Genomic DNA, 22,521 nt, shown 5'->3' with positions numbered 1-22,521 from the left:
ATGGTTTGCTAGCATGAGGATATAGGCAAGATAAATTAAGCTACTTTAATTTCTCAATCAGTTCCTCTATACGGTGATCCTGCTGCTCTCCAAGTATTATGAAGAATTAAAAACATTAATTAAAGAAAACTTTAGGTGCAAACAACAGTAATTTCTTAAGTCTCTTTAATTTTAGACTGAAACAATTCAGCTTTCTTCATAACCATCTTTCATGTTTGATTTTTGTCAAGACATCTTAAAACTAAAATTCATAATTAAAGGTTTCAAAATCACTGAATTTCAAATGACTTCTCTAGAACAGTAAAACAAATTAAGCATGGTGGATGGATTTAACTACTTACACCCTTATTGCTTCTCATTATTGTTTCCATAGGCTTGTTTCATTATGTACTGGGGCATATTTGTATATGATGTTGTTTATTCTCTTCATGTCCAATGGACTCTATTAATAAAAGCATCCATTGTTACAATACTAATATAATGTATCATGTAATAAAGTCTTGCTAGCTTAATGGTGAATCATTTTAATAAATGTAAAATCTATTCATCGTTCTTGCTTCAGTGAATCTCAAGGGCTAAGTGAAGCATTCACATATCAAATGATGATATACAATAATTACTTCATAAAAATGCAAAAACTGCAGAATCTAGCAAACCTAAAATCATTAAGACAAAAATACAGGCATGTCCACTGGACAAACAGACATAAACAAACTGCCTACTTTGGAATAAGCAACAATGCAAACCTCACTTAAATGTGTTGTACCTTACAAAGCAGTTTGCTATAATTATAGTGGAAGATTATAAACATGATACAAAAATGGCAGTGGGAAGGATCTTTCTGTAGCATCTTTCCTTAGATTTCAACTTCAAGCCCAAGAGATAACAGAGTACTACAACTGTTCATGTGGGGACATGTAGCATATATGCAAAAGAAGTGACATTATTATTTATAATAGATGTAGCCACTAAAAAAAATCCATGAGTTACTCAATAAACCTAAAATAATACACTTGAAAGCCAAATCTTGCTTTTGTAGAGGCAGCAACTGGACCCAAAATAAAAAATTTGTAACCACACAGTTCTAATTGAAATTAACCTATAAGTTATAAAAAATAAACCAAATTAAATTATAAAATTGGCCCGGAGTGCTAAATGAATGCTAATTAAATCACCAATCTCAGAATTTTACTCCCTGGAATAAAATTTTCACATCCCATTAGCCCACCATGAGGTAGGTCTCTTCCAATAAAGCAGCTGCCAATACCAAAATGTACGCAATCTCTACCAACGAAGTTCATCTCAAACAAGATTGCAACCTTACTACTGGATTTCAGGGAGAATCTTGGTACAATTCACCAGGGGCCTCATGCATAATGCCATGCGTAGAATTCACACTAAAACATGGCGTATGGACAAAAACGGAAAATGTTCGTGCACACAAAAAAATCCAGATGCATAAATCTATGCATTCGCCAACTTCCACTCCATAAATCCTGGTCAGCATGAAAAGTAACACGTGCCCGCGCCTGCTGCCACTCCCAGACTCCTCCCAGATTTCGGCCTCTTTGAATATGCAAATCAATATAAATAGCCCTTAAGCTTGGCGTTATGTGAAAAGGCAATGACAAAAGCACAGGGGAAATAGAAGAAATTCAGCGAATACCAAGTGGAGGCAAGGAAAATCGTACTATTTATTGGTTTAAACAGTGGTATAAACAACAAAAGGAAGTTGATCAAGTGACAGTGTCGGAGAAACTTGAAAGCTCAACTACAAAGTCACACAGTGCCTGAAATAAAAAAAAGAAGTTGTCAGATATCAAAGTCGCCGTGAAAAGGCAAGTCATAGCCCACCGTCTGAGTATCATATGAAAGCAAAAAAAATAGGGACACAGTGGGGAAAAAAAAAACTTGAAATGTCAACTTGAATATCAAAGAAAGTAGGGTGAAATGACACCTTTTATTGACTAACTAAATAGATTACAAATGCAAGCTTTTGAGGCAGATTAAGGGGCCTTAGCTGCCTCAAAAGCTTGCATTTATAATCTATTTAGTTAGTCAATAAAAGATGTCTTTTCACTCTACTTTGCCTGTATCAATCTATGGCTAACACAGTACAACACTCTACAACTTTAATCTCAAAAATTCCACTTTAATCACGTAGTTTATTTTGTCATTTAAGTAGATCATAAACTTCATCTTAAAATTGCTTAATTTACTAGTTTCTCAAATCCCATTGTAACTAAAGTAGCACGTTAAATGCTTTGTTTTTTATTTGTTCTTCTATGTGCTCTGTGTGTGTGTCTATCACTACGTGCTTCTTAAATGGGCTTTCTCTTCCTCTGGCTGGACACAGAATCCATTATATTCGTGATATTACAGCTCTCTGAATAATTAAAATACTGAAATGTATACTTGATATTTTCATGATGACAGGAATTAAAGCATGTATTAAACATGGGAACATGGTGGCGCAGTGATAGTGACGAGCCGGTGCCATGTCCAGAGATTGTTCATGCCTCCCCACAAGATGCTTGCAGAGCCGTGAGCAACCTTCGGTAAAATAATTACAGCAGTACTGTCTCTTTCAAACGTACTAACCCCCAATTCCTGTCCTTTTCTTTCTCCAAATACCCAGTCGCCACACAATCATCTATGTAATTGACGTTAAGCCATCTGTAAGCTGAACGCTGATTCTTTAAAACTTTGAAGGAACACTGAAATATCTTCGTAGTACATGTTTAATTATTCTACCCATCTATCCATCCATTGTCGCACCAGCCCCAGCAAGAAAACAGCACAAGGCAGGAACAATCCGTGAACAGAGCGACAATTGCTAGCGCTGCAACACTGTGTCCTCACATGTTTAATTGTTAACAATACAGATCATTTAAATGAAGTTAAAGTTTTATCTGTATAATATAATAAACATATTTTGCTGCATTTCATCTTAAAAATGATTGTCATCATATGTAAATACACACTTTTATAAAGTGGCTCAGGTTTTGTAATATAACTATCGCAAGTTTACAGTGAGGTAATTGTACTTATAAGTACAAACAGTTCTACAAGGAGCACTTGATGGACTGATTGATTGGGTTTATAGTTCTTGGGATGAAACAGTTTCTGAACCACGAGGTCCTTACAGGTCCGTTTGTTGCATGAGAGCTGTTCAAATAGGCAGCATGGCTGAGACGGCATGCGCTAGATGCTGTATACCGATAATTCTATTTCTGATCAGTTGCTGTAGAGCTGAGATTCCACACTCGGATACACTTATATAAATACTCCGAGTGGTGCATTGAGAGTAATATGGAAAAAGATGATCCGCTGTGGCAACCCTTAACGGGAGCAGCTGAAAGAAGAAGGTGGTGCAGCGAGAGTAACAACGTTAAAGCAGCTATGGTATTTGGAATAGTTTGGCTATTCCATGGACCATTATATTGTTACAGGTTAATTACAATTAGATGCTTTAAACTAATAAACAATATGAGGTTAATTTCAGTGTATATGATAAAGCAGTGTCAGGGATGTGGATCTAAAAAAGAAAGGGAAACCACACTGGAACAAAAGCACTGCTTTGACGCTGGGTGCCGCCAGTTTGGAAAACCGAGTGGAGAACTTGCGTATGCAAGGGTTTGAGATACCGTGGAAATGTGTGTGGCTTTACACCAAGTTTAGGTTTTATACATTGCAATTTGAGCATGGAAACAGGAGTACGCAACATTTTTGTGAAATTTAGAGATAAGCAAAAAAGATTTCTGGGGAACAATTAGTACCTTGATAAAGAAAGTGACTTATCAGAACATTTAGAAATATAAATCACTGGGGTATCAGCTTACATCCTTCTCCTCTAAAATAACCTACCTGGAAGGCCGGAGTCATAGAAATAATATCCATATTATTAGTCTTAAAATGTTAAAGGTGACAATGTCATTCATTGAACAGGCCTGTGATTTTTCCTGATCTAAATGACTGACCACAAAACTGACCATTGCCACAGAATATATTGTGCAGCCCAGTCTCATGAGGCCTCTGATTTCAAGATTTCTGAAGTATGCTGATCACCATGGACCTCATGCATAAACGGTGGTTACACACAAACATGTTGTGTATGCTTGATTCCACGCTCACATCATGATGTATAAAAACTAAAACACAAAGCCACGCACATTTTCACGGCAGCCTACCCCATTGTGTATGCACATTTCTGCTTGGTTTTGCAAACTGGCAGCACCAAGTGTCTAAGCAGCACCCAGCGTCAAAGAAGTGCTACTCTTTCTGTGTGGTCTCCCTTTTTTCAGATTTGCATCAGTGACACGGGATTTATCAAATATATTGAAATTAACTGGATATCATTTACAAAAATTTAACTTACTTGATTGAAATTATTCTGTAACAAAATAATGGTACACAGAATAACCAAACTATTCCAAATACCATATCTGCATTAGCATCATTACTGTCAGTGCACCACTCAGAGTAATTCAACCCAGTGTATGTGTGTGGTGTCATAGCTGCACAGCAACTGATCAGAAAGCTCTACGGCAGGTTGAGTCAAGAGCACAAAGTATTATCAGAATACAGCTTCCATCCCTGGAGGACAGTCATAGCACACACTGCCTAAAGAAAGCCACCAGCATCTAAATGGATTCCATGCAGCAGTCTATTTGAACTTGTTCCTGCCTCGCACTTGATGCTTGCTTGGACTGCCACAACTCTTGTATTTTCAGTAGGATTCTCAGTTTGTAACACTGAAATGGATGATGAATATCTTTCAGATCACAACTTTATTACGTTTGATGCCAATTTGCAGTATCTGCCTTCAGTGACCGATCCTCCCATTTATTGGTTGCGCAGCTTTAATTCCAAATCTGCTAGTCTTTTCTGTAATTCTTATGAAACTATTTCTTTATCATCTAGTGGTGAAGCATTCTTTCTGGATCTCAGCATCGATGAGCTCATGAATAAATTCACAGCTACGTGTGGATATTTTGAATGTTATAGCTCCACTTAAAGAAAGGAAATGTAAACCCAGAAGACAGCCATGGTTTAATGATGCTATGCACTCTCTAAGAAGGACGTGTAGGAAGGCTGAGAGAAAGTGGAAGGATCTTCAAAGACTCCCTTATTAATTATCAAGAGGCTATGAAGGCTGCAACAATATTTTTTTCAAATGTTATTGCAAGCAACTATAACAAACCTCAAGTATTATTTAGTATTGTTGATGCTGTGCTTAATCCATCCGAGGGTTCTCCAAATGCAGGGTCATCACTATCTTGATGACTTTTTGCAATACTTCATCAGTAAAATTACTGTTATCAGAGCTAACATTGTGCCTGTTGCTCAGGATCCGGTGGACATCCCTCACTCTGCTGTACTTCAGCAGTTTCAGCCACTCTCTATTTCGGACCTGACGAAAAGTATGAGTTGTATGAAGCAGTCTTTTTGCCCTCTGGATTTTATGCCTGCCTGATTCTTTAAAGGGGCATTTGATGTAATTGATCGTAATGTGCGGTCAACTGTTAACAGCTCACTGCAGACAGGGACTGTTCCTACGTGCTTTAAGCATGCAGTGATTCAACCCATATTTTCCATCATATTTCCAAATTACCATTTCTCGCTAAAGTCTTAGAGAAAGTTGTGGGTACCCAGCTACAGGCTTTTTTGGAGCAAAACATTCTTGAGAAGTTTTAGTTGGGATTCCGAATATTTCACAGCACTAAATCAGCGCTGCTAAGAGTGACAAACAATCTGTTGCTGGCAACTGATTTGGTGAAGTGCTCAGTGCCAATTTTATTGATTTTGAGTGTGGAGGTTGATACAGTTGATCATGACATTCTGATTAACAGGCTTGAGCAGTGGGTTGGTATTCAGGGTACTTGTCTTAAGTGTTTTGAGGATTATCTCAAAAGGCAGGACGTTTTCTGTACAGGTGGGTAGTTGAACGTCTCCTACTGCTTCGGTAACTTGTGAGAAACCTGAGGGGTCTGTTTTACAGTTACAGTTACTTCCTACAGTTAAATGAGTCAAATACTGAAGCCATTCTACTGTATTTAGTCAACCTACTGTTACCCAAAACATTGTTAGAACATTGGGTCCACTTGTCCCGCACTTAAAGCAATCAAAAATCTTGGGGTGATCTTGGATTCAAATTTGATAAACTGATAAATGCTGAGGTAAAGAGTAATTTCATCTACCTCAATAAAGCCAAGACGTTTTTGTCACTCAACAACCTACAAAAGCTAATTCATGCTTTTCTTATGCCTTGTTTGGATTACTGTAATGCCCTGTATGTTAGCTTATCCCGAACGAAACGGTCTCGCTTGCATATGGTGCAGAATGCAGCTGCTACAGTTTTAACTAGCAGAAAAAAAAAAAATGGAGCACATCTCTCTGGTGTTGGTCTCTCTTAGTTGGCTCCCTATTAGTTACAGGGTGAATTTTAAGATTTTTATTTTTGTTTTTAAAGCCCTTCATGGGTTGGCTCCACCGTATTAGCTGTGTTTACAGCTATTGCTCACTGTCCTATGTACGTGGTTGAAGCTGAGGGGTGATCATGGTTTCGCAGTGGCTGGTCCTAAATTGTGGAACAGTCTGCCCCTCGTAATAAGGTTGGCTCCTACACTTCATAGTTGTTGCTAAAAAAAAAAATCACTTTTTACTACCGAGTTCCTCTTATGTATTTTTATTTTGCATAATTTTATATTGCTATTTATGTTTGTGTGTCCTAATATGGGTCTGTATGACACTCTGACAGTGTGCTATGACTCACCATTTCACCTGGACAACTTTTTTTTTTTATTTTTTATTTCAGGCACTGTGCGACTTTCTGAACTTCAACTCTCGAGCGTCTCCACCATGCTGTATCACTCCATCAACTTCCTTTTGTGGTTTATACCACTGCTTAAGCCAACAAATAGATTTTTCCTAGCCTCCACTTCAACCCTGTGCTTTTGCAATTGTCTTTCATAAAATCCTGAACTTAAGGGGCTACTTAAATTGATTTGCATATTCAAAGGGGCATAATTCCGGGAGGAGTCAGGGTGTGGCAGTAGTCAGATGCACGTGCATTACTTTTCACGCTGACTGGGATTTATGGAGCTGAAGTGCGTGGAAGTTGTATATGAGAAGGTAGAATGTCAATGCCTGATCCACACGACCGATACACCCCTTATGTTATTGCAGGCTACCACAGTGCAAGGCTTAGTGACTTCCACATTTCCCCTAATACAAACAATGATATTTGCCATGCCGTGAATACTCCTTAAACAGCTAACATCTTGCTTGTCCTTGATAGCAATTATTTTGCCTTTCTGCACCATGGTGAAGCTCTACAAACCCAAATTCACTGGGCATATGTTTCCTTTGGAGGCATTAGCTCTCCGGTAATGTGTTCTTTTGAAATTGCGGCACATTAAGTAACTAAAAAATATAGTAATATGACAGAAAAGGCAATATCTCTCCCATCGATTATGGCGGTATAAAAATTACATGAGAAAAATATACTTTAGCTTACATTTACTGACGGTTGACGTGGTTACAGACGGGAAGCATAGGACAGACTTTTATCCAGGTGGGAGTCTAGATCTACGCAGTCTGCCATTTTTTCAGCACCACGCTGAGATGGTTTTCGGACGGAGGTCCGACACAGCTTTGAAGGGCTTGGCTGTTTTCCAAGCCTTTTAATACTGTCTGCTTCACTTGCTGGTCTTCTTGGTCTCCAAACAAGGGCAGGTAGGGACTGAACTCCTCCTCCACAAAATACAGAAATAACAATGCCTACATGCTGGTTCTCTTCAACAAGGAAAGAAGATTTTGTACTGACAGAGGACTGAAATACTATTCTGTGGTTAGGCTGACTATACAATCCTATAGTTGTCTTTGGCTATCTAATCCAATGCTTGGTTGGCAATTCTAAATGCGGAGCCCCTGTGTGCCAAACTTAGCATGCACATGTGAATAGAGCCTTTAACAGTGTTGTTCAGGCCAGTGACATAAAATATTAAAGAAAAATGTATTATAACAGCATATCACTTTTCATTGCTCTGCGTGGTTTTGGCTGCCTTTCTATATATAATCCACCAAGACACCCGACTACGGTGGGAGGGGGGTGTGTACAAAGTGCAGGAGCATCTAAGACGACGCATGTTTGTCGTGGATGCGAATTGCTCTATGTAGCGCGTAAAACAGTTTGCTATGGTGCACGCGGTCGTGCGTCGTAACCGAAAACTCCATTTTTAAAGACTGCTTACTTCATTGTGTTTTAACCTCAGTTGTAAAGGATTTTTTAAGGATCCCATGGGATACCCCTCACAAACTGTTTTACACGCTGCATATGGCGACTCACCTCCGAGAAACATGCCTCTATGAACAGTCAAGGTGGCTCGGAGGTACATAAGGCCTCTACGAAAGACGAATATAAATGATGCCGGTCTTTCTGTGTCGTTGAGCCTGAGTTGGTGGGCGTGGCTCTGCGAGTTGTCATCGTATCCAATGGTCTTGGAGTTGGTGGGCGTGGCTCCTCCCTGCGTGCGCCATAGGTATCTTACTTGTCGGCGACTTAGTGAATTATATATATATATATATATATATATATATATATATATATATATATATATATATATATTTGTTTTCAGTGGATGCTCCACCCCACTCATGAATACTGATGAGCTACCATAGAGATACCATAAAGTGCCAGACCTCATAGAAATCGTATGATATTCCATTTACTAAATGACAGCAGAACACTACCAGAGAATTATTGGGGCTTAACTCTATAAAATGTATCATTGCACGTTACCCAGGGCCTTACTCGGGATTAACCATAAATTGCATAGAATTCTAAACCTAAATTACGCTCAGTGTCAATACCAAAGGAGATTAAAAGAGCTTGTGAATACACTTAAAAGAATACTTTATCACAAAAGATAATGTGATTTTATGCTGGTGTATTAATACCTTAAAGGGGAAATATCTGTTCATTATCAGTGTACTAAGAAAGCCTATTCCTTTAAAAGACACAGCCTAAAGTACTGGGCATTTCAAAGCAGGACGATAGACTGAAATAAATGTGTGGAATCAAATCCATTCAAGCAGCAGAGCATTAAACATTTCAACAAGAATGTTTCTCTAGCAGATTTTCAAACAAATCATTTGTGTTATGTGTACGCGTCTCCTCACATGATATTTCTGCTACATATACATCTCATTAATATAATTTCATAGCCATTTCTTTCCAGTAAATAACACTGATCTGTTTGTTCTTAGTGCTCTTCAATCAAGCCATCTTTTTTACCATTATTAGACCTCGGTTTTGAAGCTGGACTTACTTCAACATCCTCAACAATATACCCGAAACCTATTTTCACCAGTTGTTTCCAAGAATCTAATCTCCACAACATTCAATGTAGGATAGTTCACCACACATAACCCCTGAAAGAGTTTTTGTATGAATCTGTACATTAATCTCTGTTGTCGGTTTTGCAAAGCATAGCACCTCCGGTACTTTTTTTTTTTTTTACATGTTATGGGGATACCTCCAAGTCTTGTTTTTTTTCCCCTGTAATATTTACACACTAATGAGTGCATTTTATAACTTTTTTTTTTTTTTATTCTTCTAACTTTGAGAATGCTGCAGAATGCTATTTTTTTTTCTCAATCACAAATAATACTTCAATAATCAAGTAATCACACAAAACATGATATTCCATAAATTAATTAAAAGCAAATCAAAATGCATGTTGTTAAATTTCAAAAATTTTACTAAGATATTCCCTTGATCTTTCAAGGAGAGCTAAGGCGGCCTGAACACAATATTTATTGTGAAATCTCATTACAGTATACAGTAATCCCCTGCCTATCGCGGAAGTTACATTCCAGACCCACCCGCTATAATGATGCTGGTGAAAATCCACGATATAGAAAGACAACATTTTTTTTTTTTTTACAGTTTAAGCTTTAAAATACCCATCCCACATGCTTTAAAACACATCTAAACTTATTAAAACACACTTTGTAAACACATATATGTGGATGTCGGGCTAAGGATATGAGTAACATCTTTCTATTATAAAACATTTTAACTTCACGCAAGACAAGGCAGTGAGACAGGATAAGAGCTGCTGTACAGGCTTTTAAATGATTGACACGCAGAGCGACAAGCTGAAAAAGCATCCTGGCAGATGTAGCACAGAGCCAGCACAAAGTTCACTTCTCCTTAGCGTGTATTCAGCTCCCCCCCTTCACAACACGAAGTGGCAGGAGCGTAGCGCGCCTCCAGGGAGGTGGGGTTTGAGCAAAGGTGAGCAGATGTGAGCACTTCTCCTTAACGTGCGCTCAGCCTTCACACACGTGCACACACACACCACTCTTCCTCCTCCTCCTCCTGCAGAACGCACAGAGCAAACAGAACAGCAATCTTGGTAGAAGCAGCACAAAGCCAGTAGCTTATCTGTCTACTTCTGCTTAGCGTGCATTCAGACCCCCTCCCCCCTTAACACGGGGAGCGGTACAAGTACCATGAGAAAGATTTAACCATTCCCGGTGCAGGAAGTAAAAGGACAAATATTGTTGTTACAAAAGTTTTAAAGTAAAAATCAAAATAATGCATATGTAAAAATTCCCATGAAAATCTCTTTAAGTTGTTTATCCGGTAAACCAACAAGGGGGTGAGTGAGCGAAGCGAACAGGGGGCGGAGCCCCCAAGTGAGAATTGTATTAATAAATCCGCGCTGTAGCAGGGGCGCGAAAGCTGAACCGCGATAGAGCAGGGGATTACTGTACTGCAGTACTTTTCCTACCACTAACTTACAGTTAGGTTTCAGTGTGGTAGAATTTTTTCATATATCAAAATTACACTTAATTTGTTTACTTTGAAAACAGTATAACTCTAGTGCTGCAACGTTTAGTCGACGTAATAGATGACATCGCTACAAAAAATCGATGTGTCAAACAGAACCTTCAATAGAAGCTCCAGTCACAAAGAACCACATTGGTTTTTGTAACTGCAATGCACTACATGAACGTCTGGGGGCAGTATCATTTGTTAATGTTTGTCAAGACTGCACACACTCCTACAAAAAATAAACATGGTTGCAATGGTGAGTCGGATAGAGGAGGGGGAAAGACATAAAAAAAAAAATGATAAAAAAAACACTATAAAGTTAGAGTTTTTGACAAGAAGCATATCTAGATGGGAATCATGCTTCGCACAAAAGAGCTGTCTGAAGAGCTACGATCGAGAATTGTTAATCTACATAAGGCTGGAAAGGGTTACAAAGTCATCTCAAAGATTTTAGATATTCATCAGTCTACTGTTAGGGAAGTGGTCTATAAATGGAGACAATTTGGTATTGTGGCTACTCTGCCTAGAAGTGGCCTCCCTGCCAAGTTGACACAACGCAAAGTTAGCAGTGAGGTAAAGAAGAACCCTAGAGTGACAGCAAAGGACTTAAAGAAGTCATTAGAACTGGCTAACGTCTCTGTTCATGAGTTAACTATACCCAAAAAATTTAACAAGAAAGGAGTCCATGGCAGGACACCAAGAAGGAAGCCACTGCTATCAAAAGAAGAACATTGCTGAACAGTTGAAGTTTGCAAAAGAGCACTTGGACACTCCATGACGGTACTGGGAAAATGTTTTGTGGAGTGATGAAAACAAAATTGAACTATTTGGGAGGAACAAGCAGAACTTCATTTGGTGTAAAAAGGGCACTGCATATCAACATTAAAACATCATCCCTACAGTAAAGTATGGTGGAGGTAACATCATGATTTAGGCCTGCTTTCCTGCATCAGGGCCTGGGCAGCTTGTCATCATTGAGGGGAAAATTAATTCACAAGTTTATCAAATTCTCCAGGATTATGTGAGAGTGTCTGTCCGTCAACTTAAGCTCAGAAGAGGCAGGGTGATGCAACAGGACAATGACCCCAAACACTGCAGCAAATCCACAGCACAATGGCTTCAGAAGAACAAACTCCACCATTTGGAGTGGCCCAGTCAGGGCCCAGATCTCAATCCTATTAAGATGCTGTGGAATGACTCGAAGAGAGCCATACACAGAAGACAACCAAAGAATATGGAAGAGTTAAGGCAGTTCTGCAGGGAAGAATGGGCTAAAATTCCCCCTGCATGATGTGCAGGTCTGATCTGCAGTTACAAGAAGCACCGGGATGAGGTCATTGCTGCCAAAAGGAGGGTCAACCAGTTATTAAATCCCAAGGTTCACTTACTTTTTCCACTACCACTGTGAACGTTGAATACGTTTGTAAAATAAAGACATGAGAGTAAAATTTATTTGTGTGTCATTGGCTTAAGCTCATTGTGTATATCAGTACCTGTGACTTAGATGAAGATCAGATCACTTTTTGTGACCAATTCATACAGTAAACCAGATAATTCCAAAGGGTTCACATACTTTTTACTTTAACTGTACCTTTTTATCTGAACAGTAGATACAATCATATGAAAAAGTTTGCCTGCATAATAATTTACTCTACTTTCAACAAAAAAAGATAACAGTGGTATGTCTTTGATTTCCTAAGAACATCCGAGTACTGGGGTGTTTTCTGAACAAAGATTTTTAGTGAAGCAGCATTTAGTTGTATGAAATTAAATCAAATGTGAAAAACTGGCTGTGCAAAAATGTGGGTACCCTTGTAATTTTGCTGATTTGAATGCATGTAACTCCTAAATACTGATTACTTGCAACACCAAATTGGTTGGATTAGCTCTTTAAGCCTTGAACTTCATAAACTGGTGTGTCCAATCATGTGAAAATGTATTTAAAGTGGTCAATTGCAAGTTGTGCTTCCCTTTGACTCTCCTCTGAAGAGTGACAGCATGGGATCCTCAAAGCAACTCTCAAAAGATCTGAAAACAAAGATTGTTCAGTATCATGATTTAGGGGAAGGCTACAAAAAGCTCTCTCAGAGGTTTAAACTGTCAGTTTCAACTCTAAGGAATGTAATCAGGAAATGGAAGGCCACAGGCACAATTGCCGTTAAACCCAGGTCTGGCAGGACAAGAAAAATACAGGAGCGGCATATGCGCAGGATTGTAAAAATAGTTAGATAACCCACAGCCTCCAAACACATGCAAGAACATCTTGCTGCAGATTGTGCATCTGCACATCATTCTACAATTCAGCACAATTTGCACAAAGAACATCAGTATGGCAGGGTGATGAGAAAGAAGCCCTTTCTGCACTCGCGCCACAAACAGAGTTGCTTGTTGTATCCAAATGCTCATTTAAACAAGCCAGATTCATTTTGGAACAAAGTGCTTTGAACTGATGAGACAAAAATGAAGTTATTTGGTCATAACAAAAAGCGCTTTGCACAGCGGAAGAACACCACCGCATTCCAAGAAAAACACCTGCTACCTATTGTCAAATTTGGTGGAGGTTCCATCATGCTGTGGGGCTAGTTCAGGGGCTGTGGCCCTTGTTAAAGTCGAGGGTCGGATGAATTCAACCCAATATCAACAAATTCTTCAGGATAATGTTCAAGCATCAGTCAAAGTTGAAGTTACACAGGGGTTGGATATTCCAACAAGACAATGACCCAAAACGCAGTTCGAAATCTATAAAGGCATTCATGCAGAGGGATAAGTATAATGTTCTGGAATGGCTGTCACAGTCCCCTGACTTGAATATCATCAAAAATCTATGGGATGATTTGAAGCAGGCTGTCCATGCTCGGCAGCCATCAAATTGAACTGAACAGGAGAGGTGTTGTATGGAAGAATGGTCAAAAATACTTCCATCCAGAATCCAGAAACTCATCAAAGGCTATAGGATGCGTCAAGAGGATGCTATACAGTAATCCCTTGCTATATCGCGGTTCGACTTTCACAGCTTCACTCTATCGCGGATTTTATATGTAAGCATATCTAAATATAACGCAGATTTTTCGCTGCTTAGAGGGTTCTGCAGACAATGGGTCTTTTTACTTCCTGTACATGCTTCCTCAGTTGGTTTGCCCAGTTGATTTCATACAAGGGACGCTATTGGCGGATGGCTGAGAAGCTAACCAATCAGAGCACACAGTTAAGTTCCTGTGTGCTGAATGGCTCAGCGACGGAGCGCCGAATTTGATTCTGCAGCGTTAACCAGGAAGTCTTGTCTTACTCATTCAGCATCTACGTGTTTAGCTGTGTACAGAGTTAACTTTTGTGCTCTTTTGTGTTCATCTTTGTGCATAGTCAAGCCCTTCATTATGGCTCCAAAACGATCTGCTCCTGCTACTGCTTCAGGGGCCGTGCCCAAGCGCCAACGGAAGATGTTAACGATTGCTGAAAAGGTAAATGTTTTGGATATGTTGAAGGAAGGGAAAAGCTACACCGCTGCAGGATGCCATCAGGTCATCAATGAGGCTACAGTTCTTTAAATTTAAAAAGTAGGAAAGGAATATAAGATCTATGGCAGCAGTGTCCTTTTAACCAAGGTGCAAAACGAGTTGTAAGTGGATCTAATAAGGCAGTAGTCTGGATGGAATCTGCTTTAGGGATTTGGATTGAAGACTGCTGGAAGAAGAACAGCAGCAGTGCTACACAGTCGCCTGAAGAGGCTCCTTTAGAAGAGCTATAACGCTCTCCTTTGTTGTGCAATAAAACTAAACTCATTGTTATCGGACAAGTCATCGTGTCATTGTTGGTGAATAACCATAATTTTCTACTTAAAGTACTTAGTACATGTACATACGTTTAGTGTTGCTGTACACAAATTTACTGTATACAATTTTTCTTGCATTGTACGTATTTATTGCTGTTGGCCTATCTATCGTAATGGCTGTAACATGCGATATCGAAGACACTCTATATCTTTAATATTTAGGTTTTACTGTATATAAACAGTGTGTTTACATACATAATTTCAATGAATCTTACCTAATATCTAAGAGAATACAAAGGGTTTATGCTGTATAATTGTGCGGGGAATATTTATAAACAGTATGGGAGAGTTTATAAGGGATTAAAATATATAAAAATAACCATACAAACATATGGTTTCTACTTCGTGTATTTTCACCTATTGCGGGGGGTTCTGGAACGCATCCCCCGCGATCGAGGAGGAATTACTGTATTTGCAAAAGGAAGCTCAACTAAGTATTGATGTAATATCTCTGTTGGGCTGCCCAAATTTATGCACCAGTCTTATTTTGTTATGATGCATATTGAATATTTTCTGTTAATCCAATAAACTTAATGTCACTGCTGAAATACTACTGTTTCCATAAGGCATTTCATATATTAAAAGGAAGTTGCTACTTTGAAAGTTCAGCCAATGATGAACAAAAATCCAAAGAATTAAGAGGGGTTCCCAAACTTTTTCATATGACAATAATTATAAGATGCAGTAAAATGACTTACCTAATTTCCTCAGGGAACTGAGCATTGGTTACCAAGAAGCTAGAAATCTTTTTCTGGTGTAACAACTTCAGGAATTTATTAATCTCAGGATACATGATAGGCTCGCCTACCAAGGACAGAGCACAATGTTTAACAGACATGCCTTCTTCATATCGCTCTAGCTTAACACCAGGTACTCCTATAAGAAGGAGAAAAAAAAAAAAAAAAAAACACAAACACTTAAATTTGTAGCTAAATGCCTCACCTGAAGACATTGTATAAAGTGACAAGCCTCATGGTCTACGTGAAAAGCAACCATGTCATACTATTAATTAATCTTACATAATAATTGATATTTCTTTAAGTTAACAACAATGACACACAAATAAAGGGGATTAAGTATATATAACCCTAATGAATATTGTCCAATGCTTTAAATGCATCAATTAGTCCTGTACATTTGACAGCTTCAAAAAATTTAACTGGCTGTCAGTCTTTCAAAAGATGACAAGAAATAAACACTATAAAGGGATTATATCCACACATTCCTAAAAGTGCAGTATACTGCAGAGACTCGCTTGTCCGCATTCAAGGATATCCACTACAGTGAAAACCTCCACTGGGGAAAAAAAACACAAGCATTTCCTTTGATTATACTGAATGTCATTTTGTTCAATTATTGAATTTCACAAATAATTCAGTTATAATTTTTATATTTCATAACCACAAAACAATACAAATAACTGCTGAGTAATTAGTATAAAAGCAGAAAGTTCAACTTCTTCCCTATTTATGCATCCTTATTGAAATTTCTGGTTGAAGGTTAATCCAAATATATATCAAAATATTGCTATGATGCCTAATAAATTCTGTGCGTCTAGGTTTTATGTACAAAGTACATAGTTTCAAACTGTTTATACGTTTATAGCAAGTCAATTTTTGTATGAGAACAAATAATGGTAAATTTGTAGCAAGTGATGAGGTTTGCCAAGATTGATTATTATTTTTAATTTGTCCAAATTCAGTCTTAAAGTTTTCAAAAAAAGAGAAAAAAAAAAACAAAAAACATAATAAGTACAGTTCAAATGACGTATTTTGGATAATTCTGAAGTATCCTATAATATTGTCTCATGCAATCAGATACATATAATTGATTGTATAGAAGAATTCTGTCACCAAATAAGAACCATACAAAATAGTTTTCAAAATAACTGCTTGGAGAATGAGGATTATTTTCCCTACATCTTGTGAACAGCTTATACTAAACCCAGTTGTCTGTCACCTATAATGTGGCTTGAAACATGAAAATATATCCTTAGTGAACAAACAGATTATGGAATAATTTTGCATTATAGCAGGAGCCTAATCCATGAACATAAAACAAAATGACATTTAGAAACATGACAGTAACTACACAGGGGCAAATGTTGACAGGAGAAAAAAAAAATGAAGTTAAATAAATATGTTAAAAAATCTATTAAAACAAAGAACTTGTGTAAATAAATGCAGTTTACCTGCGAAAAGATCAAAAGCAATTTCATCCACCCTTTTTTTTAGAAATGCAGTAAACAATCATTGACCAATCAATTTGTACTTCGACCGATACTTTTAACTTGGGCAAGCAAAAGTACAGGTTTAATGTTTTTTTAATGCTTCCATAAGCAATAAATATTTCCTAAAATTTAAATAAAATAAAATACAGGCCACAGCTGGAATATAAAACCCATAGATTTTGCTTACCATATTTTAATATTTAAGGCCAAATAAGACAATATTTACTAAAAAAGAAAACACTTCAAACCACACTCCCCATTTACGACAGGAGTGAGAGCAGGACAACTTGTATTAGTTATGTATAGAATAGTACAATTAGATATTTTAGTCATGGTTTTTATAGACCACCCCCCCTCCCCATATTGAAATGACAAAATGACTTCTAGTGATCTGAAGTAACCAGCAGTACATGACAACTGGATACCTCTAATGAGAGTCTGGTTGATTATACATACTGTAATGTACATAGCATGCATTTCCTGCATTTCACAAGTGGAATGTGAACGCACATATCAACCAATTGCCCATGAGCAGGTATGATGTAAAATACATCACAGCAGCTTCTAGAAATAACTGTAAACTACTGTAGAGCTGTTCAAAGAATCAATCTCAGAAGTAGAAGTAAATGGCTGTCTGGGTCTACTCCAGCAATAAGAAAAACTATTAAAAGATCATTTAAAATTGCCTGTATTCAGAAAGTCTACTTGGGATCTAAAATGCAAAGCTGGAGTGCAATTGACATATCTGAAGATATTAGTTACAAAAAAAAAAAAAAAATCATAAGCAGTATTACAGGTGAAACATTGCAACACACTATACAACTAACTGTTTAGGAGAAGAAAACTCATATGCATATGCAAATATATACATTGGATTCAGAAGGTATTCCTTCACTTTTCTCATATTTTTATGTTGCACTCTTGTGTTCATTTAAATTCATTTTGAACAACTTCAAGCAACACACAATACACCAGAATGACAAAGCAAAAAGAGGCTTGTAGATTTTCATTAATAAAAAAAAATCTCACACTGACACAAATACTCATACCGTTTGCTAGGACACTTCCAATCTGGCTCAGGCGCATTCCAAGCTATTAATAATTGTTAATTGAGGTTTCTGCACCTTGTATGAAGTCCACCTGTGGTCATCTTAACTTGATAGGACATGATTAGGAAAGGTACACAGTCGTCTATATAAGGTCTCACAGTTGACAATGTAAAGTGCATCCGGAAAGTATTCAAAGCGCATCACTTTTTCCACATTTTGTTATGTTACAGCCTTATTCTAAAATGGTTTACATTTTTTTCCTCAGAATTCTACACACAATATCCTATAATGACAACATGAAAAAAATTTACTTGAGGTTTTTGCAAATTTATTAAAAATAAAAAAACTGAGAAATCACATGTACATAAGTATTCACAGCCTTTGCTCAATACTTTGTCGATGCGCCTTTGGCAGCAATTACAGCCTCAAGTCTTTTTGAATATGATGCCACAAGCTTGGCACACCTATCCTTGGCCAGTTTCGCCCATTCCTCTTTGCAGCACCTCTCAAGCTCCATCAGGTTGAATGGGAAGCGTTGGTCCACAGCCATTTTAAGATCTCTCCAGAGATGTTCAATCGGATTCAAGTCTGGGCTCTGCCTGGGCCACTCAAGAACATTCACAGAGTTGTCCTGAAGCCACTCCTTTGATATCTTGGCTATGTGCTTAGGGTCGTTGTCCTGCTGAATGATGAATCGTCGCCCCAGTCTGAGGTCAAGAGCGCTCTGGAGCAGGTTTTCTTCCAGGATGTCTCTGTACATTGCTGCAGTCATCTTTCCCTTTATCCTGACTAATCTCCCAGTTCCTGCTGCCAAAAAACATCCCCACAGCATGATGCTGACACCACCATGCTTCACTGTAGGGATGACATTGGCCTGGTGATGAGCGGTGCCTGGTTTCCTCCAAACGTGACGCCTGGCATTCACACCAAAGAGTTCAATCTTTGTCTCATCAGACCAGAGAATTTTGTTTTTCATGGTCTGAGAGTCCTTCAGGTACCTTTTGGCAAACTCCAGGCGGGCTGCCATGTGCCTTTTACTAAGGAGTGGCTTCCGTCTGGCCACTCTACCATACAGGCCTGATTGGTGGACTGCTGCAGGGATGGTTGTCCTTCTGGAAGGTTCTCCTCTCTCCACAGAGGACCTCTGGAGCTCTGACAGAGTGACCATCGGATTCTTAATCACCTCCCTGACTGGGGCCCTTCTCCCCCAATCGCTCCGTTTAGATGGCCGGCCAGCTCTAGGAAGAGTCCTGGTGGTTTCGAACTTCTCTTCCACTTACGGATGATGGAGGCCACTGTGCTCATTGGGACCTTCAAAGCAGCAGAAATGTTTCTGTAACCTTCCCCAGATTTGTGCCTCGAGACAATCCTGTCTCGGAGGTCTACAGATAATTCCTTTGACTTCATGCTTGGTTTGTGCTCTGACCTGAACTGTAAACTGTGGGACCTTCTATAGACAGGTGTGTGCCTTTCCAAATCATGTCCAATCAACTGAGTTTACCACAGGTGGACTCCAATTAAGCTGCAGAAACATCTCAAGGATGATCAGGGAAAAAAGGATGCACCTGAGCTCAATTCTGAGCTTCATGGCAAAGGCTGTGAATACTTATGTACATGTGCTTCTCAGTTTTTTAATTTTTTTAATAAATTTGCAAAAACTAAACTTTTTTCACTTTGTCATTATGGGGTGCTGTGTGTAGAATTCTGAGGAAAAAAATGAATTTAATCTATTTTGGAATAAGGCTGTAACAAAGTGTGGAAAAAGTTATGCGCTGTATATCAGAGAAAACATCAAACCATAAGGTCAAAGGAACTGCCTCCAGAACTTAGAGACAGGATTGTGTTGAGGCATAGATTTAGGATAGACTATAAAAATGTCTGCACCATTGAAGCTTCCCACGAGCACGGTGGCCTTCATAATTCTTAAAAGAAAGAAGTGTGGAAAAGTCATACCTCTTCCTAGAGCTGTGTTCTGGTTAGTTAGCACCAAATTAAGACCCAATGAGGCTGGAACTTCTAGTTAGAAGATCGAATGAACACTGCAGTTGTCTGCTGGCATTAAACAACTGGTTAAAAGGTTTCTGCAAGGGACAAAAAACATCGGGTTTATGGACAACTGGGACCTCTTCTGCGAGAGGCCGCGCTTCAAGCGGGATGGTCTGCATCCTAATAGATTTGGCGGCCGGGTCCTCTCCGAAAACATCTCCAAGGTAAATTAGCCTCTTGACTCTATGATTACTCCTAACTCTTTCCATGATACCTTGCTAGGACATGATAATTCTTTAGCGAAATCTACCTCAAAAGTGCCCTGCAGCAATACTTCAATAACTAACCTCAATTAATGTAAAAAATCTAGACAGTGCAGCATAAATGCGAATAATTTCATTACCATTTCACTTCTAGATGAGCATTTTATTAAAACTATAAGAACAGACTATACATTGAATAAAAAATATGCAGTAAGTGGCGCTAATACGAATAACTTAATTTCCATCTCGAATAACCAGAACACTCCTACAATTCAGTTCTGCTCTTCCGAGACCTTCAAAATGGCCTTATTAAATGTTAGAGCATTAACAAACAAGACATTTTCCATCAAAAATCTTATTAGTGATAGGAAAATCTATGATTGAAACGTGGTTTAGCTCTGATGGTGTGGCTGTTTTAATCGAATCTGCACCTCTGAATTACAGCTTTACTAAGGTGGAACTCAAATGCAAGAAAGGCGCCAGTTAAAGTGTAAAGATATCAGCTTTGGTACATTCAAGTTCTTTGAGTATCTTGCCACTGTTATTTAAGGAGTTTCTGTCTCTAGTATTGTCTATGTAATGGACCTTCTAAATACAATGCATCGGTCTTTGTGGAATTCTTAGACTTGGGTCAATTATAATTACGAACTATGACACGTACCCAAGAGTTGACGACTTTCATTTTAATATCGATAATCAGTGTGACTCGAATGCAAAAGAATTCATGAACTTCCTGGACTCTTGATTTGAGCCAGCACATTAGTCAGCTAACACGCAAAGCAGGACACACGTTGGATTTAGTAATTACTAAAGGAATAAAAGTTGATGTAAGGCAGATCACGGATATTGGTTTATCAGACGATTTTCTTTTACTATTTAATATAGAAAATATGATAGAAACAATTAACGAGTACAGTATATTGTTAAAAAACGCTTCTTTGATTCATCTGCAGCTTCAAAATTTACAAACATTTTAAGAAACCAGTCTGTTTGTAGTGCTTACTACAATAGTCCGGATAATGTAAATAGTAAAGTGGAAAATTTTAATACTAAAAGTGAGAGCTGTTGCTGACACAGTCACTCCTGAAAAAACAGTTAAAAAGTCCTCCAGCACTGTTACATCATGGAGGACCCACAGAGTGTCTCATCTAAAGAAAACATGCCGGAGAGCCGAGAGTAAATGGAGAAAAACTAAACTGATTATCCACTATGAGATATTGAAGGCTTAAATAACAGAATACAACAACATAGTCTGTCTTGAGAGGTGGTGCTATTTCTCTATAATTATAAATAACAATTCTAGTAATCCCAGAGTTTCATTCTCTACAACTGATTGTCTGCTAAACCCAAGTCACTCAATGGAATGCCTCCAAAAAATCTTCTACTGAAACTGAGCCTGTTGCTATATTTTTCAATCACAAAATTAATATTAGAAATATAGTGTGAGCTGGAGGGCTGATCGCACCCCAAATAGAGACAGATGCCCCTGGGAAAACCACAAACCCTGAAACACTGACTACCCTGACATTGTTCCTTATACTTGCACTATAACACATAATACAAGCCTTGCGCAGCGCCTGTCAGTTTTGGAATTCATTGTTTGCTTTTATCTCTCTCTCTCTCTCTCTGCACTCCTAGCGGAACTGTCATCTCTGACTTGTCATGGAGCACGTTTAAGCTCATGTGTTTGCAGTGTTTGAATAAAAATCCTTCTTGTTTCTACGACCTCCTGTGTCTCTGTGCAAATCTGTGACCCAAGCGTGACAAGTGGTACCAGGAGTGGTTGCACAGATGGATGCTGCCAGACTTATTTCAGAGGTCTAAAACTTATGCACTTAAAGACTGGAAACTAAACATGGATGACCCAATCCATGCGCAAATTCAAGATTTCATACATAAAGTGCACTGCTGGTTTGAAGGAGACGTGATGGAAACAGTTGTCGTGAATATATTACTGGCCGGCATACCTGCAGTTCTTGAGATGAATTTCTACGCCATGATATTAAATCATTAACGATTATGTCCAGGCGATTAGAGGGTTCACAGTCCGCTTGGAGAAAGAGCGGTGGATTTTGCTGCTTCGCAACCTGTGAGCGACGTCCAGGACATTCTCGCCGCCGATCGACAAGCTGCAGGACCTGAAAATCGAATGGGGTCAGGTAGGACCCCGGGAAATCCAGTCGTAGATGAGACACCCGTTTCTGGGGAGACAGCGGCAACAGCGGCGAGAAACCGTGGACACTACAGAGCACGTCGACGTGGCGTCAGAGGATATTTTGGAAGCGGAGCCGACCGTAGATGTTTCCGTGTGATCAACT

General features: G+C 38.6%; 1 protein-coding gene across 1 annotated transcript in view; it reads right to left on the bottom strand.

Moving 5' to 3' along the window:
* The window catches only part of tyw1 (tRNA-yW synthesizing protein 1 homolog (S. cerevisiae)), a 225,977-nt gene that overhangs the window by 130,429 nt on the left and 73,027 nt on the right, over nt 1-22,521 (bottom strand). The window contains exon 12 of the mRNA XM_039756991.1: nt 15,374-15,551. Coding sequence (XP_039612925.1) covers nt 15,374-15,551 — 178 coding nt within the window. The remainder of the gene's footprint in view (nt 1-15,373; nt 15,552-22,521) is intronic.

The sequence above is a fragment of the Polypterus senegalus genome, chromosome 6, assembly GCF_016835505.1.
Source record: "Polypterus senegalus isolate Bchr_013 chromosome 6, ASM1683550v1, whole genome shotgun sequence".
In the NCBI taxonomy this organism is placed as follows: domain Eukaryota; kingdom Metazoa; phylum Chordata; class Cladistia; order Polypteriformes; family Polypteridae; genus Polypterus; species Polypterus senegalus.
The sequence above is the reverse complement of the archived record's forward strand: the minus strand, read 5'-3'. Positions and strand labels throughout refer to the sequence as shown.